Source organism: Rana temporaria, chromosome 13, assembly GCF_905171775.1.
Source record: "Rana temporaria chromosome 13, aRanTem1.1, whole genome shotgun sequence".
NCBI lineage: Eukaryota > Metazoa > Chordata > Amphibia > Anura > Ranidae > Rana > Rana temporaria.
Window position 1 is genome coordinate 107,664,122 of NC_053501.1, and position 12,038 is coordinate 107,676,159.

The following is a 12,038-nucleotide window of genomic DNA, read 5'->3' on the forward strand; positions in this document are numbered from 1 at the left end:
TCATATTTATTTAAAAAAATAATACTATATATATATATATATATATATATATATATTAATATGTATTTAAAAAATATTATATATATTAATATATATATATAAATATATATATATATATATTTACGTAAATATGAAAAAAATGAATACTATATATATATATATACATATATATATATATATATATATATATATATTCATATTTATTTAAAAAATAATAATATTATATGTATGTATATTCATTTAAATAAATGAATGTAACTAAATGAATGTAAATGAATGTAACTATAAATAAAAAATGTATATATGTTATAAAAAAATGTAATAATATGTAACAAAATAAAAAAAAGGGGACTTTTTTTATTACAGCATTTGAGGAACACTTTTTGAAAAGAAAAAAAAAAGATTCTGTATTTTTGCTTTTCATTTTACAACCAGGGTCAATGGCTGTGTGGTTAAGGTAGAATTAGAAGATCCAGCGTGCCCTGGTGGCGAGGGGTCGAAGATTGGGTAGGGCATGCTATGACTTCTAGTTCCTCTGAAGTTTCTTGTGTGCAAAAATGCTTAACGCTAGATTAAAACCACTTTTTTTCTGATGACATTGGACCGCTTTGGTCCTTCCTGTGATCTGTCACTTGTGTATTTAGAATACATACTTTTGCCTGGAAGGAAGTGACTTCCTAGGAACGGTGGAGTCATTTATGCTCTGGGCGGTGTGGATATTGTTAGTGAGCCTCTGCAGTGTGGGGACTGTCGAATTTATAAATCTGGCACTGTCCATGTGGGAGTCACGTGACCTCCTAGAAGGACATCCTGTAAAGGGTTAACCAGTGTCTTTTAAAGGGAGGCTGCCCCCTCCTCCCCGGGCCAGATGCAGCTTATGAATAGCTTGGCTCTCCCTGCTCCTCCTCAGCTACTTTCTCACTCATCAGCATCCAGCATCCAACTCCCACCGGCTGGTAGTAGCAAATAATCCTCAGACAAGCTCCACTTGGACTTTTTTTTCCCCATAGCCGGCCAAGAGAATGGAGACCTACCAGACATCCTTTCCCTTGGGCGATGAATCTTCCCAAATGTGCAGCCTAAACCAGCGCCTTGAAGCCTACCTCTCCCGGGTCAAAGCTCTAGAAGAAGAGAACGAGTTGCTCAAAGCCGAAATTCTTCACCTGCGCAAAGAGAAGAAGACGCCTTCCGCCAGGAGGTACCACCAGGAGATCATGAAGTTGAGGGACGCTTTGGACGACGGTTACCAAAAGATGGTGGAGGCGGAACGGGCAAGAGATAATATTTATCAGGAGATCGAATATGTCAAAGATTTGTGCCTTCAAGAGAAACAAGTTCGAGAGGAGGTGAAGAAAGAAATGTCCGAAAGTCAAAAACTCCTAGAAGAAGAGAAGAGAGCCCAGACCTGGTTGAAGGAAAGGTTGGTCTTGCTGGAGGAAGAGATGGAAGAGATCCTCAAGGTTCACGAAGAAGAGAAGGCTGCCATGGAGGAAGAGATCTTAAGCTTCTCCCGAAGACTGGACAGCTTCAAGGTGGCTCCCGTAGCTTTCCAACCGGTCAACGTGGAAGACTACGCCATCAAACTCTCCCAGATCTGGCAAGGGGCTGTGGAGGACTATAAGAGCGAGGTGTCGGATCTGGAAAGTAGCCTATCCGAGGCCAAGGAGAACTTGAGAAAGGTGCAGGATGAAAAGAAACAGAGCCAACTACAGCTGCAGAACCTGGAAAGAGATCTGCTGAGCCTCAAATCAAGGAAGGAAATGCTGGAGGAAGTTATCGGCAAGCAGTGGCTGGACCAACAGGAAGAGGAAGGAAGACTACAGGTGCGTAACCAAACCATAGAACCAGTGCTGGGACAAGATCATCTAGAGCCAAATCCCCCCCCTTATCAGCACTGATCTGCATGCTTACCCCCTAAAAATGGTCCAAAATGACCAAAATCTAACCCCCTGGTCCTTTTGTCCCAAAAATGGTCCAAAATTACCAAAATCTAACCCTCGGTCCTTTTGTCCCGAAAATGGTCCAAAATGACCAAAATCGAACCCCCGGCCCTTTTGTCCCAAAAATGGTCCAAAATGACCAAAATCTAACCCCCTGGTCCTTTTGTCCCGAAAATGGTCCAAAATTACCAAAATCTAACCCCTGGCCCTTTTGTCTCCCGAAAATGGTCCAAAATAACCAAAGTCTAACCCCCGGCCCTTTTGTCCCCGAAAATGGTCCAAAATGACCAAAATATAACCCCCGGCCCTTTTGTCCCGAAAATGGTCCAAAATAACCAAAGTCTAACCCCCAGCCCTTTTGTCCCGAAAATGGTCCATAATCTCACTGCGGCTCCTTTTAGCCTAAATGTTGTCCAAAATGATCAAAATCAAACCCCTCCTCCCTATAAAAACCCACCCCATGCTGAAATCCCCTTCCTATAACATATTATTGCCCCCCCCCCCCAGCTTAAATCCTCTCATACCCATATGCCCCCAGAATAAATGCACCCCCCACCCACCGAAAAAAATGACCACCTCCTAGTACAAATCCTCTGCCACTCAAATTTACCCTCTGAGCACCAATCACAAATCCCCCTCCCCACTCCAATTTTACCCCTACCAGCATAAACTCTCCCCAATCCCCCATCCAAATTCCCTCCCTACTACATTTACTAGCACTTCCCCCCTAAAATCTCCCCTCCTAGCACAAATCCTCTTCCCCACATCCCCCATCCCAACACAATTTCCTCTCCTATAACAATTCTTATCCCCTGCTGCCCCCCTCCCCCAAAATCCCCCTTCCAACCAAATCCCCCCCCCAACCTACTTGTGCTGCCCTCCAACCTCACATGATACTGCAGTGCCTGGGCAGGAAGCACTCCTCCTGCCCCCCCCCCCTTGTCCCTGCCCTGCATAGAACCATATTAGCAGTAACTATAATTCAAAGTACAATTTTGGGCAGAATAGGGCATGGTTGAATCAAATTTTGTTTTTTTTATTGTGCCATCTGTGCCCCATTGGAGAGGTTTCGTTTTCTGCCCCTACACAGGACAGGAAGTAAGAGGAAATCTCTTGAATGTGAAGGAAATCCCCTCTTGGACAGTTGTCACCAGAATTAGTGTCCCCATTGGAACATTTCCCCTCAATTCCTGTTCTGGTGACAACTCGAAATTTTAGATTTTTCTAAAATTGAGTAAATCGCCCAATTGCTACATCTAAAACACGTTTTGGCTTTAGATACACTTTGGGAACTTTTCCAATTCAAATGTTGAATATGTTCAGAACTTAAGGGATCGTTAAGTTAATTAATTAATTATAACAACGTATTATGTGTTCTTTCTTTGAGTGACCTCTATTATGGGGCCATGTCATATGCAAATGGTGTTTAAAGTAGATCTCCATTTAGACCTTTTTGTTCTAATTTCGGAAGCAGTAGGGAAGGGTTAGAGCCCCTGTTAGATTTTTTTTATTGCTGTTTATGTCCCCTCTTGTGAAATTCGCTTTATTTGTCTTGGTGGCCATTGTCACCGGGAAAGAAAGTGATGGGAAATCCAAAATTTCACAGTTGCCCTTGTTTTGGTGACAACTATCATAGATGGTATTCCCTCTCATGTTAGGGGAAATCTACTGACTTCCTGTTGTGTCCCTAGCGACAGGAAGTTCAGGGATTCCTACTCAATGGGGGGGTCACAGACCGCAATAGAAAAAAAAAAAAACTTCCCCTACCCGATTCAGAAAAAAATAAAAAAGTTTTGGCTGAAATTATTGATCCTGACCTTATAATGGCTTCATTAACCACTTAAGGACCGGACCAAAATGCTGCTAAATGACCCAAGGGGTTTTTACAGTTCGGCACTGCGTCGCTTTAACAGACAATTGCGCGGTCGTGCGACGTGGCTCCCAAACAAAATTGGCGTCCTTTTTTCCCCACAAATAGAGCTTTCTTTTGGTGGTATTTGATCACCTCTGCGGTTTTTATTTTTTGCGCTATAAACAAAAATAGAGCGACAATTTTGAAAAAAATGCAATATTTTTTACTTTTTGCTATAATAAATATCCCCCAAAAACATATATACATTTATTTTTCCTCAGTTTAGGCCGATACGTATTCTTCTACCTATTTTTGGTAAAAAAAAACCGCAATAAGCGTTTATCGATTGGTTTGCGCAAAATGTATAGCATTTACAAAATAGGGGATAGTTTTATTATTTTTATTTTTTTTAGTACTAATGGCGGCGATCAGCGATTTTTTTCGTGACTGCGACATCATGGCGGACACTTCGGACAATTTTGACACATTTTTGGGACCATTGTCATTTTCACAGCAAAAAATGCATTTAAATTGCATTGTTTATTGTGAAAATGACAGTTGCAGTTTGGGAGTTAACCACAGGGGGCGCTGTAGGAGTTAGGGTTCACCTAGTGTGTGTTTACAACTGTAGGGGGGTGTGGCTGTAGGTCTGACGTCATCGATCGAGTCTCCCTATAAAAGGGATCACTCGATCGATACGCCGCCACAGTGAAGCACGGGGAAGCCGTGTTCACATACGGCTCTCCCTGTTCTTCAGCTCCAGGGAGCGATCGCGAGGGGGCGGCTAGAAACGAATAGCCGCGCCCTCGTCCCGGATCGCTTCTGAAGCCACGGGAACCGCCGCATGTACGGGGGGGTCCCGATCGGACCCACGTCTAGGCAGGGACGTACAGGTACGCCAATGTGCCTGTCCGTGCCATTCTGCCGACGTAAATGTACATGCGGCGGTCCGGAAGTGGTTAAGGAGAATTGCCAACCTCCAACCATATGGTGGAGCCCCCCCAAATTTCTGGCTATGAGGAAGTCAGAGCAGACACGCCCCTTTGTGCATTTCACATCGGGAACGCTTGGAACTTTCGATAAGTTCTTCATACCGGGTAGGGGCGTGGCCATGCTCCAAGCTTTCTTGGGTGGTTCCTGGATTGCATGAAGCATGTGAATAAAATAAACATAGATTTTCGGCGTTTTGGCAAAGATCAAGTGTAGTATTTGTTCTTATCAGTTGTTAGGGAAAGAACCTTGACCCCCTTTGCCAGTTTGGGGGGTCATTTAGTAATGATGTAATTAGGTGGGAAGCGGTAGGAGGGCCTTTTTCCTCCAAGGTTTGTCCCCAGTTGTAGTCAAGGATCTCCCTCAACTCTCCAAGTTCTAATGCCCTCCTGGTAGGGATGGGGCTGCACTGGTCCGGCCGGGGGGCCCGGACTGAGAGAAAAGCCCATGGTGCATGTGCCCCTGGAGAGGCAGTCCAGGTGGTGCCATCATTTTTACTGTGTATGGGGTACACTTTGAGTTTTATTGGGACCAAGGTCATTGCACCATCACGCTTTTTTCGCCTCTGGGGGCGGGCCGTTTGGCTGGGACCAGAAGAGTTTTTGGTTCCTGGCCGAAGGGCCTGCCATGGTATTGCACTACTTGCACTTCTCTACTTCCCTTTCCCCACTTTTATTTGTTACATTTTGGCTTTTTTTTTCTTTTAGTAGGGTGTAGGTCCTTGGGCCTACCCTCAAAGTCTTGGAAGTGGGGTGGACTAGGGTTGCCACCTCATCCCTTTAAACCCGAACACATATGGATTACACAGGTTCTGAGGCTAATTTAATGCAGATAAGGTACCAAATCAGTCTAATTACCACCTTAATCAGCCACAGAACCTGTATAATTAATATGTGTTCGGGTTTAAAGTGATGAGGTGGAAACTCTAGGGTGGACATGGCCTTCTGGCTTGGTTTGCCCTCTCTCATGGGGGTCTCCCTTCGGGGGGGGGGGGGAGCCCTACCTAGTATTTGGGGTTGGTCTGTTTCGGCAGGCCTCCCGGAGAACGGGGTCCACCTGGTTTTGGCTAGGTTTGCCAGCGAGTAACTCAGAACCCTTCGGGGGGAGCCCCACCTAGTACTTGAGGTTGGTCTGTTTTGGCATGGCCTTCCAGAGAACGGGGTCCGCCTGGTTTCGGTTAGTTGGGCCAGAGAGTACATCAGAACCCTTCGAGGGGAGCCCCACCTAGTACTTGGTGCTGGTCTGTTTCGGCAGGCCTCTCAGAGAACGGGTCTGCCTGTTTTTTGACTAGGTGGGCCAGTGAGTACATCAGAACCCTTCGGGGGGAGCCCCACCTAGTACTTGAGGTTGGTCTGTTTTGGCATGGCCTCCCAGAGAACGGGGTCCGCCTGGTTTCGGTTAGTTGGGCCAGCGAGTACATCAGCACCCTTTCCTCGGGCCCCACCTAGTACTTGGTGTTGGTCTGTTTCGGCAGGCCTCCTGGTGTTTTGGCTAGGTGGGCCACTGAGTACATCAGAACCCTTTGGGGGGAGCCCCACCGTGTATTTTGGGTTGGTCTGTTGCGGCAGGCCTCCCAGAGATTGGGGTCCGCCTAGTTTCGGCTAGGTGGGCCAGCGAGCACCTCGGAAACCTTCGGGGGGAGCCTCACCTAGTTCTTGGGGTTGGTCTGTTTCGGCAGGCCTCCCAGAGAACAGGGCCTGCCTGGTTTCGGCTAGGTTGGACAGCGAGCACCTCTGTAACCTTCGGGGGGAGCCCCACCTAGTTCTCGGGGTTGGTCTGTTTCGGCAGGCCTCCCAGAGCACAGGGTCTGCCTGGTTTCGACTAGCGAGTACCTCAGAACCCTGTCAGGAGCCTTTGTGCCCCGGGGATCGGGGTAAGGGTCCTTCCTCATCGGTGGATGTCCCTGTGCACTTTTTTGTGTTCTCACGTTTTGGGTTCCTCTACTTATTTGATCCATAGGATGATGATGATAGGCCAGGCAACTGGCATTTTCGGTAATTGTAGCCAAGTTGATTTTATTAGGTTTGATGGCCATGACGGGTTCACTTTAAGCAGCTTATTATCTGTTATACTGTATAGTCGATCGTTTCCAGAACGTTCTCCTGTTGCCGGACTCTCCTTCCCACGGTGCGGGTGGAAGAATTGCATAATCCCGGCATTTCCCGAATTCTTTACTACATCTATACCGACACATTATATGGGTTCTGGGGAGGACCGGCCCCTTTAAGGATGAATTCCTGAGTCCTCCCCCCCGAAGGTCTCATGGATTGAGGATTGTTACAATGTCTCCAAATCCAGGGACAGAAATGTTGTTGCCACTTGCCTGTCCCTGTCCTTGGCTTCCGCCTCTACCAATCAGAAGCAGTTGCAGAATCGCCGGTGTTCTTAACCTGAAGGCAAAACGCGCGGCTCTTTAGGGGTCGTTGGTTATTAATGGCTCCCTCACGGGAAACCGACGTGTGCCGCAGCACCATGTAATGCCATGCGGCGTCATAAAAAAAAAAGGGGGCGGGACATTTTTTATCCACGTTTCTGCGTTGAAATGAATTGGGCCAGAACACGAGGCGCACACATGGCGTAGATGTGGCGTAGATGTGTCGCCTGCATACGTAGCGTAGATGTGGCGCCTGCACTTGTGGCGTACATGTGGCGCCTGCATTCGTGGCGTAGATGTGGCGCCTGCACTTGTGGCGCACATGTGGCGCCTGCATTCGTGGCGTAGATGTGGCGCCTGCACTTGTGGCGTACATGTGGTGCCTGCATTCGTAGCGTAGATGTGGCGCCTGCACTTGTGGCGTACATGTGGCGCCTGCATTATTGGCGTATATGTGGCGCCTGCACTTGTGGCGTACATGTGGCGCCTGCATTCGTGGCGTAGATGTGGCGCCTGCACTTGTGGCGTACATGTGGCGCCTGCATTCGTAGCGTAGATGTGGCGCCTGCACTTGTGGCGTACATGTGGCGCCTGCATTCGTGGCGTAGATGTGGCGCCTGCACTTGTGGCGTACATGTGGCGCCTGCACTTGTGGCGTACATGTGGCGCCTGCATTCGTGGCGTAGATGTGGCGCCTGCACTTGTGGCGTACATGTGGCGCCTGCATTCGTGGCGTAGATGTGGCGCCTGCACTTGTGGCGTACATGTGGCGCCTGCATTCGTGGCGTAGATGTGGCGCCTGCACTTGTGGCGTACATGTGGCACCTGCATTCGTGGCGTAGATGTGGCGCCTGCACTTGTGGCGTACATGTGGCGCCTGCATTCGTGGCGTAGATGTGGCGCCTGCACTTGTGGCGTACATGTGGCGCCTGCATTCGTGGCGTAGATGGGGCGCCTGCACTTGTGGCGTACATGTGGCGCCTGCATTCGTGGCGTAGATGTGGCGCCTGCACTTGTGGCGTACATGTGGCGCCTGCATTCGTGGAGTAGATGTGGCGTACATGTGACGCCTGCACTTGTGGCGCCACATCTACTAGGGAGGGTGTTCTGTAGTCCTATCCTAGGGTGACAATGCTCCCCATAGATCCAGTACAATGAGTGAGCATTGGGATAGTACTACAGAACACCTACACTTATGTTATGGAGGAGAGGAGAGGGAGGGTGTTCTGTAATCTTATCCTAGGGTGACAATGCTCCCCATAGATCCAGTACAGGGCTGTGCTGTGTGGCGGAGCTGTGTAAATCTCAGGACTGGATGGACAGAAATACTAAGGGTTTTGCTATAGCATCGGCCCCCCTCCCCCCTCCCCCCCCCACGGGCCGCGCCTTCAGCTGTCCTCAGACGCGATGGGCAGATGTTCCGGTAATGTGATCCGGAGGAGTCGGGGAACACGCGTCGGCTTTTATCTGGAGAGATATGCGATTGTCACGGGCGGGCGGTGCTCTCTAGGAATCGCCATCTGACGCCGATCCCTTAATGCACTTCTATGGGCCGGGGCTGGTGGTAATGGGTTTTAATGCACGGCTATTCTTTTTATATGATGGGGGGGGGGAGGGGCAGAGACAGCGAGTCTGAAAGGAGCGCCGTTCCTGGGCGACCGCCGGGAGCCATCACTTTAATTATTTAACCCCTTCCCGATCGAAGGTCATCGAGCGACCAAGGTAGCAGTTGTCTTTATGCGTCAGTCAATATTTCTACGACCCTTTCACGGCGGGCCGTTGTGGTTAAATCAGGGGAGCCGCGGCCTTCTGAGCATGCGTAGACTTGCCGCACATCCGTGGTGTCCTCAGAGGCCATCTTTAATATCGATTGGACTCCGGGGGGAAAAAAAAATCTTGGGCCCTCCCAAATCCACTTCTCAACTATTTCCAGGCAGTGGGGCTCAAGGGCTGCTGCTTTGGGCCCCCACAACACAATGGCTGGGCCCGGATCAGCTTCCCCTTTTGCCCCACCTTAAAGACAGCCCTGGGAGTCCTACAGAAATGAGAGGAGGGGCAATCTCAGCTTGGACTCCAACCAGGCCACGCCCCCAATGCATTTTGCTCCGCCCCCCCCCTGGAGGCGATACTGCCACTGGTGGGGACCTGGTCCTCTATGCATGAGCTATTCATGACATCTAGCCACTGCACACAATGCAATTTCATCCTCCAGGAAAAACACTTCTCAACTATTTTCAGGCAGTGGGGCTCAAGGGCTGCTGCTTTGGGCCCCACAACACAATGACTGGGGCCGGAGCAGCTTCCCCTTTTGCCCCACCTTAAAGAAAGCCCTGAGTGTCCTACAGAAATGAGTGGAGGGGCAACCTCAGCTTGGACTCCAACCAGGCCACGCCCCCCAATGCGTTTCTCTCCACCCCCGGAGGCGATACTGAGCTATAGTATATATATATATATATATATATATATATACTATATTACCAAAAGTATTGGGACACCTGCCTTTACATGCACATAAACTTTAATATATATATATATATATATATATATATATATATATATACACACAGGGGTAGATTCAGGTAGCAATTACGTCTGCGTATCCATAGATACGCAGCGTAATTGCTAAGTTGCGCCGGCGTATCGACTTTCTGTATTCAGAAAGCTCGATACGCCGACTGTAGCCTAAGATATGACTGGCATAAGGCTCTTATGCCGTCGTATCGTAGGCTGCATTCTTACGCTGGCCGCTAGGTGGCGTTCCCGTTGTGGTCAGCATATAGTATGCAAATTGCATACTAACGCCGATTCACAACGTTACGCGAGCCCTGCATACGCAGTTTACGTCGTTTGCGTACGTCGGGTTTCGCGTAAGGCTGCACATGCTAAAAGCAGGGGCAGCCAATGCTATAGGATACCCGTCGTTCCCGCGTCGCGAGGTTTAAATTTTACGTCGTTTGCGTAAGTGAATCGTGAATGGCGCTGGACGCCATTCACGTTCACGTTGAAGCAAATTACGTCCTTGCGACGTCATTTGCCGCAATGCACGTCGGGAAAGCTTCCCGACGGCGCGTGCGCACTACGTTCGGCGCAGGAATGCGCCTAATTTAAATGATCCACGCCCCCTACGGGATCATTTAAATTACGCACGCTTACGCCGGCCACTTTTACGGAACGCCCCCCGCAAATTACGGAGCTACTGCTCCGTGAATCGAGGGTAGCGCAGAAAATTTGCGGGGGGGGGGGGGGGCAGGGCAAAAACACCCTGCGCCTACGTAAAAAATGCGCAAATGTTACTGAATCTACCCCATTGTAAACATAATCCATGGGCAGAGGCGGCTCTTTAATTGGGCAAATTAGGAAGTCGCCTAAGGCCTCGCACTCACAGGCACTCACATATACCTCTGCTCAATTTACTGTGTGAAAGATCCGTGCAACTTTCTGCAGCCATTTTTTTTTTTTGCTTACATTTTTTTTGCCCGTTATGCCCCCTCCCCCCTGCCTAAGTTTTGCTTAAGGCCTCACAAAGCCTCGAGCCCGCCTCTGCCCATGGGGGTCCGGGCAGATAGGGTTAAAGCTACCGTCTCGACCTTGTACTTTCCGCGCAGTCGATATGAGATCCATATGTTACAGTAGCAACAGATGTGTCTGGGAAAAGGAAATGTGAATTGTCCGGGGAGCCGAGTCACTTTAGGGGCCAATTACATGAATAGGCCCCTCCCCCCCTCTATAATGGGCCCTCCCCATACTAATACGCAGCTCTTAGTGGACCTGTAAGTGACACACACTATAGAGATCAATGCAGATCTAGGCAAAAAGCCTCAGGCACCCGGTATAAGAAAGTGATAGTAGATTACTCTTCCCTTAACCACTTCAGCCCCGGACCATTTGGCTGCCCAAAGACCGGGACACTTTTTGCGATTCGGCACTGCGCCGCTTTAACTGACAATGGCGCGGTCGTGCGACGTGGCTCCCAAACAAAATTGGCGTCCTTTTTTCCCCACAAATAGAGCTTTCTTTTGGTGGTATATGATCGCCTCTAAGGTTTTTATTTTTTGCGCTATAAACAAAAATAGAGCGAAAAAAAATTCAATATTTTTTACTTTTTGCTATAATAAATATCCCCCAAAAAAAAGATAAAAAAAATGTTTTATTCCTCAGTTTAGGTCGATACGTATTCTTCTACAAAAATCGCAATAAGCGTTTATCGATTGGTTCGCGCAAAAGTTATAGGGCCAGATTCTCGTAGAATGGCGTATCTCTGCGGCGGCGTAACGTATCCAATTTACGTTACGCCGCCGCAACTTAGACGGGCAAGTGCTGTATTCTCAAAGCACTTGCTCCGTAAGTTGCGGCGGCGTAGCGTAAATCGGGCGGCGTAAGCCCGCCTAATTTAAATTTGTATCAGGGGGGCGTCTTTTATTTAAATGTACTGTGACCCGACGTGATTGACATTTTTCCCGAACGGCGCATGCGCCGTCCGTGGAATTTCCCAGTGTGCATTGCTCCTAATACGCCGCAAGGACGTCATTGGTTTCGACGTGAACGTAAATGACGTCCAGCCCCATTCACCGCCGACTTACGCAAACGACGTAACTTTTTCAAATTTCAACGCGGGAACGACGGCCATACTTAACATTGTTACGCCGCACTTATGCCACCGCAACTATACGCCGGGAAAAGCCTAACGTAAACGGCGTAACTTTACTGCGTCGGCCGGGCGTACGTTCGGTAATTCGCGTATCTAGCTAATTTGCATACTCGACGCGGAATTCGACGGAAGCGCCACCTAGCGGCCAGCGTAAATATGCAGTTACGATCCGACGGTGTAACACAGTTACACCTGTCGGATCTACGGGAAATCTATGCGTAACTGATTCTAAGA

The 12,038-nt window shown here is 48.6% G+C and overlaps 1 protein-coding gene across 1 annotated transcript in view; it reads left to right on the forward strand.

The window, feature by feature from the left end:
- The first annotated feature begins 849 nt into the window (after positions 1-849).
- NES (nestin) overlaps positions 850-12,038 on the forward strand; it is a 46,568-nt gene continuing 35,379 nt past the window's right edge. Inside the window, exon 1 of the mRNA XM_040332587.1 lies at positions 850-1,823. Coding sequence (XP_040188521.1) covers positions 1,023-1,823 — 801 coding nt within the window. The 5' untranslated portion in view covers positions 850-1,022. The remainder of the gene's footprint in view (positions 1,824-12,038) is intronic.